The sequence below is a fragment of the Cynocephalus volans genome, chromosome 5 (genome assembly GCF_027409185.1).
Source record: "Cynocephalus volans isolate mCynVol1 chromosome 5, mCynVol1.pri, whole genome shotgun sequence".
In the NCBI taxonomy this organism is placed as follows: domain Eukaryota; kingdom Metazoa; phylum Chordata; class Mammalia; order Dermoptera; family Cynocephalidae; genus Cynocephalus; species Cynocephalus volans.
In genome coordinates this window covers 123,850,839-123,857,425 of record NC_084464.1, presented here as the reverse complement: position 1 = coordinate 123,857,425, position 6,587 = coordinate 123,850,839, and the positions used below count along the sequence as shown (strand labels likewise).

Here is a 6,587-nt window from a genome sequence, read left to right as displayed (position 1 = left end):
CATGAGTGTAATTTGGAAGTAACCTGCCTTTTAATTGCCTATATTGGACATCACGGTTGCAATCCAAGTGAGTAGCGTCACAACAAAATTATCTAATACATGTTGCTTAGGGCTGCAATGTTACCATAGTTACTACCAGATCAAACATCTCAGAAAAACAGAGCCACTAAGTCTTTCAACGTGCATAAATTCAGCACACTGATAGATCATATGAGCCATCATTTTTCTTCATTTTGGGGCTTTTCCAATTGGCCTCGTGTTGTTTCTTCATCTTTCTTTTTTACATCTGAAAAAAAAATAATTTTTCATTTATATGTAGAATATATTGAAATATATTTTATATTATATTGTATAAAACTGTTAAGTTTTTCCTTCACCCACTGTTTTCATTTTCTGTTTGACTATTTTGCTCTCAATCCAGATGTGGAAACTGTACAAAAAAGAGATACATGGGTAGGTTTAGAAATCTACATTTTCCTAATCAACTTTCTCTCCTATTTTATGGAGTTAAGTGCTAGGCAGTCTTTTAAGGTATTATTACAATCTCCATGTACAGAGATGGAACACAAATAACTGAAACACAAATAGGTTAATCTCAAAGTCACAGAACTAGTAAGTGACAGTCAACGTGATTTGTGATTTTGAAACAGCAGTGGGGTGCAAATCTTATGAAGACTGGAGAAAGAATGAGACAAAGAAGACATGGAGGCACAAAGCCAGGTAACTTTTTCAAGAAGTTTTGCTATGAAACAGAAACAGTAAAATGGGAGAATTGGGATCAAGGGGGAGTTTGAATCTTAGCAATCACACTTGGTTGCCTTCTGAGTAACCTGGCAGGTGCTTAATAATAGTTCGTTGAAGAACTCCTTCAGGAAAACAGACTTGGTAGAAAATGGTATTCTGAGGAAGAATGAAGTATGAAGCACTGAATTATTTCTAGAAAGATTTAAGCAGCATTTGCCATCAATTGTTCTAAGCAAACTACCCACGAAGCATTACAGATTTCTGAGAAGATATGTCAGCTCTACTGTCTCTAAGTGGGTCTAATGAAGAGATGTGCTATAAAGTCCCCTTAAGTAGATCTTTTTCTATGAAATGAACAAGACACTCAGGATAATGATTAGATAAATACTAGCAGTATGTTACCTGTTGACAGTCTAGTATCTTGCTCAGGATTATTAGCTAAAATATAAAATGTGGTTTTAAACTCCCCCTATACCAGTACCACTTTTTTGCTTTGAAATGTGAAAAAAAAAGTTGAAATATGATTGGAAATAAAAGGAAACAAACTGCTCAAAGAGGTTATAATCATCCTTATCCCTGTACTGTGATGTCAATGAAAGGAAAACAGTAGTCAAACGAGTTATTTTTCATATAATATTGTGCACTTTCAAGGATAGTCACTGTTATTGTTGTTCTGCCTTCTGCACTTGTCAAGTGCTTTCAGTACAATTATACAGTTGAATGTATTTTCAATATATTCCTTCAACATCATTTCTCTGGGAGTACACCACCAATATCAGACTTACCTTTCAAATGTGTCCCTGTCATTTCAAATGTGAATAAGCTTTGTTGAACACTTGTTTATCTATTCTCTTGGTCATGATTATTAAGAAATCTTGGAAAAGTAATCAGATGTTGGTTCCTAAGTTATCTTGGTTGATTCTATTCTCTAGGAGTCCTAGCTTTGAAAATTTTTATTTCCATCCTTGTGTTCTGCTCTTTTTTGTGTCAATTGCTTTTTCCACTGCTCATTAGAACACAAAGTATTGTGTAACGTTTTCAGAGTGCCTTGCAGGACAATCATTCTGCAAGATGTTTTTTCAAAGATGGTCAAATAAATGAGGGAAGAAAATGCTGTCTGTTTGAACCTTAGAGGATTGTAGGCACAAGAGCACATTAAAATCTCTGTAGCAAAGGCTCCGAGAAGTCCTGGTTTAAAAAGGAAACTTATTCTGAGAAATGTAAAAAGCTGTTATGTTTGAACCAGCAATTTCAAACCTATTTGATCACAGCATCATTTTTGTATGTGACACATTAATATCCAGAAAAATTTCCATGAGATATTCATTGAGAAATATTGATGTTCTAGGAAAGACAAAGGCCTTGGAGCCAGAGATTCTATCACCATCTAATTTTCTGAGCTTGGGTAGGTCACTTAACCTGCTTGTAATAATCTACTCGTGTGGCTTGTCAGGTATGGGATAATTTCATCTGCACTGTTTTCTCCTCTAGCATATAAAATATATTTTGAAAATACATATTCAAACATTAAGAATATATACATTTCTGAATGTTTTTTTCTCTAGCCCACCAGGCCTGTATATCCAACTGCTTAACTGACATGTCCATTTAGGTATCTCATAGGCATCTCAAATAGAACATGGAAAAAACAGAAATCTTCACTTTTCCAACTCTCAAAATTGCCCCTCCTTCAGGCTGGCCTTTCTCAGTATGTTGCATCACCATGTACCTGGTTGCTTTGGGAATTACTGTTCATTTCTCCTCTTTATCGCTACCACATCCAATTCATCAGCAAATCCTACTGATTTACCCACCTTTCTCTACCTTTACTACCTATTTACTACCTTTACCCTACTAATTTGCCCACCTTTCTCTACCTTGACCTATTTAAAGCCACCATTTCTCTCTGGACTACTGAAGCAGTCTCCTAGGGTAAAGGTTAACAAAACCTTTCTACTTCTCTAAGTACATATCTATTTGACTTGGGGTTAATTTTCTAGCTCTGTTACCCTGAAAACCACATTAAAATGGAATGTCAACCTAGTTCTAAGCTTACGGTAAATATGACCCAAATGGTAAAAAACATCTGTACCGAGAGAAACTAGATATAAACTATAAATACCTTGTAGAAAACCATAGTATTGGGCTTCACTGTAGGTAATGACTCTTCTAACTGAGCATGTCTCTTGAGGGACGCTAATGAGCCATGTTCAAGGACTTGTTGCAAAGTATCAGCTCATGTGGGACAAGGGGCTTCTAACCCTTTGGCTCCATTACAGAAGATCTTGTCTCTTTACAATTGAGTTCTCACTTGTCAGGTGGGGGGGCACACAGAGATTAATCCCCAGGTCTGCTATATGGATTGCTGCAAGGGCTCCCATAGAAGATTGTGTGATGCTGGCCTGTTGAGTCCCTTGATCTGTATTTTACTGAGCAGACTGGCACCAAATATGCTTGTGTGAGTCTGAATGTTTAATATGGCCTAAAAAGATTTCTTAAAGAGGGTTTCACCTTCCAATACAAGCATTTCCATTCTTGCTCTCCTGCAATCCATTCTCCAATAACAAACGAAGTGAACATTTTAAACATAAGTGAAATGTCATTCCCCTGCTGAAAATACTCCTGCTCAAATAAAAGTCTATTTTTTCACCCAGGTTTCTAAAGCCCTAAAAGATCTACTAGCCCTTGCTGTCTCTCCAACGTCATCCTGAGCCACCCTCCCTCTCAACCACTGCCCTCAAGCCACGATGGCCGGCTTTTCCATTTCTTAACCACGTCCATTTTCTTCCACCCTAAATACTTTATGCTAGCTGCTCCTTCTGCAAAGAATGCTCTTACCTTCGGTCTCCCTGTGGCTGAATTATTCAGTTGTTATTCAAAACATATCTTTGTCATTCTGATTTCAGTTAAGGCTTCCCTAATTTCCCAATCTATAGTAGCCACCCAGTAACTCTCTACTACAGCACCCTATTTTAACTCTCTGATAGAACATATCACTATTGACTTACACATTTATTTATTTATAGTCCAGTTCTCTCATTAGAATATAAGATCTGTGAAAGCAGGAGTTTATATCTGTCTTATTCACCACTACATTTCTGGTTTTTAGAATGGTGCCCAGCACTTACTGGACACTTAGTTAAATGATGGATCAAATAAGAAATAATGGTGGAGGTAAGAAAAGGCACTTAGTGACTTTTATAGCTTCCTGGGATGCCACCACCATCTGTCACCTGCTGTTGATATGTTATCAGGCATCACTGTCCTCCCTATCATGGTTATCAATTTGTAAGTAATAATTAAGACAGATTATAAACTGGACAAATCTCAGGCTAATTTCCTGCCAGATGTAAGACATTTGAGATCCTAGATTTTCTTCCACCTAAGCATATTTTTCAAAAATAAAGGTAAAAACGAAAACAAGAGGACAGGCATGAGGGAAACCTGCTGCTCTTTTTCAGAATTTGTATTTTTAAATGACTAAAACACTGAAATCATAATGTCTAAGGCAGACCCCAGCATTTAGTTTTATTAGCAATAGGAAAATATTCATTTTAAAATCTTTAGTACTACTTGTGCTTAGCTAATGAGAAAAAAAGATAGGCCTTAAAACTACATATTTGTAGTTCTGTTAATAAAGCATTGTTATCCCATCTACCTGTGTAAGCCTATGTCCTTTTGTTTATTCTTTAACTTCTGGTGTTATATGTGGATTCAATTTTAACATTCTGAATTTCTTAGTTGATGTCTTTCACTTTATTTCAAAATGGTTTAAAGAAAAATATAAAAAAGAGAACAACATTCTTTTAGATAATGATCTTTCTTGTGACCAAACTAAAATGAAGAAGACTACTAACTCTCCTACAGTGTATTTGTTCTCTTTTGCTTAACTAAGTGATGTCAGTGAACATTAAGGGGTTTTTGCGTGTGTTTAAGGAATATAAACTTTAATTAGAATTTTTATACTAATAAGTAATTATCTTCTCTACCTCCCTAGCTGAGGATGGGCCCTTAAACAGCAACATTATGTTCTGATAGTCATATTATATTTTCAAACTTAAAAGGTGAAAAAAATACACATATTTTTATTTCTTTTCTTCCCTTTATCTCTTCCATCTTTTCTTTCTTCTTATAATATTTTATATGTATGTGTGGGCTTTTTTACTATTATTTGTAGTGTTCTCTATAAGAAATGCAATGACCTTTCGAAAACATCTGAGGTAATCATGGGACTCCAGGATCTGACCTCAGTCCCTGGCCTAAGAAGGATTTAAGTATTTCATAGAGATCAAACCAGGAACATTCACAATTTTACCACGTACTGAATAACCTCCTGAGGCAAAAAGCCAAGAGCCTTCTTCTTCCTGTGTGCATCTACCCCATTCATTTGCTCCCACAAATGAGGCAGATGTTCCGCAGCTTCTCGCTCTCTCTTGCCTCAGGGCCACCAGGAATACATTTCTACACACACACTAGAGTCCACCCTAGAGTTTAAAACAGGACACAAGTATTTTGGTAATGGCTTTGATTTGAAATTATCTTTAATCTCTATGAATGTTTTTAAATGAAGGGACTCTCTTAACTGTTGAAAGTATTCTTGTATTTATCTTTAGAAGACTAAAAACTCTAGAAGCTATAGAAACTGTATATAAGCAATGAGGAGAAAGACCCAAGATTTTCTTTCATTGGTTTGACTGCTCTCCCTTTTTCTTAATTCGTCTTTTTCTACTGGTTAAAGAACGATCACCTTTTACATAAAAATTCACTTTAAAAACCTCATCCCCAGTGGACGATAAACTTCCTAGATATAAGAAGTAGAAGGACTCATAGAATACTACAGTGACGCAGAAGCTTCTGAGTGGTTTGTCAATGGATGGCAGACAGAAAATTATTTTATTTCTAAGTGATTCTCAATAAATTTTGTAAATCCATTGAGGGAAGGGTCCTATTTGTTCATCTTTGTACTCCCAATTACTAGAAGGGTGCATGACTGTACACACTCATGAATAAATAAAACTTCACTTTCCACATACATGCCATGAGACAAAAAGATAAAACTACTGAGAAAGGCTGACAAATCTACTTAGCCTTAAACAAAAGCTGAGAGGTTTTAATAAACAAGTAACAACAACAAAAAAAAGAGTTCTTCTAAATAGTTAAAAGAGAGACTCTACCAGAGAAAAGGATTGATTAAAAAGAGAGAAGTACTGCTGATTTACTTAAGAGCATTTAAAAAAATTTTTTTTTAATTTTTATTCAAAATATTTTAACATTTACTAGTACATATTTGTGGGATACAGGATGTTGTTTCAATACATGCATATACTGCACAATGGATTGCTTAGGGTAGATAGCACAGTTTTGTACCCACTGTATTACCTTCCTTCACAGAGAGGGCCTCCAGTTTGAGGGGCAAATCGGAGGTTCCACTTGTAGCAGCTGAACTCTGGATGTCTGGTAGGGCATTCCGGCGGCCTGCTCTTGCTGAAGATGCAAAATTGGTGACCCCAGACTCCACATCAGTCATTGCTGATGAATCTGTCCTCATCGCAGCATCTACGAATAGAATGTGCACATGAAGAAGAGGATGAGCCTACTCGGAGGTAAACGTTCACCACGATGGCTGAAAGGCATAGCTAGATCAAAAACAGCAGGCTGGACACAGCGATGAATCTAATCATTGATCACATCCTTCATCTATGCCTACTGCTAAGCTTCTGAGCTTCCTTTTCACATTCATCGAGAAGGGCAGGAAGTCTTCAGTATGAGCCAGAGTGCTATAAATAACCCCTGAGCCAAATGAGCCACTTGGATGCTTTAGGGTGCAGTAATCCCTTGCCTTT

At 36.5% G+C, this 6,587-nt stretch overlaps 1 protein-coding gene across 1 annotated transcript; it reads right to left on the bottom strand.

The window, feature by feature from the left end:
* Positions 1–218: 218 nt before the first annotated feature.
* On the bottom strand, positions 219–6,292 carry PKIB (cAMP-dependent protein kinase inhibitor beta). The gene is made up of 2 exons (XM_063098431.1): positions 6,124–6,292; positions 219–286 (listed from the first exon to the last, which is right to left on the bottom strand). Exons 1-2 carry the CDS (start codon positions 6,290–6,292, stop codon positions 219–221), a joined length of 237 nt encoding a protein of 78 aa, XP_062954501.1.
* Positions 6,293–6,587: the final 295 nt, after the last annotated feature.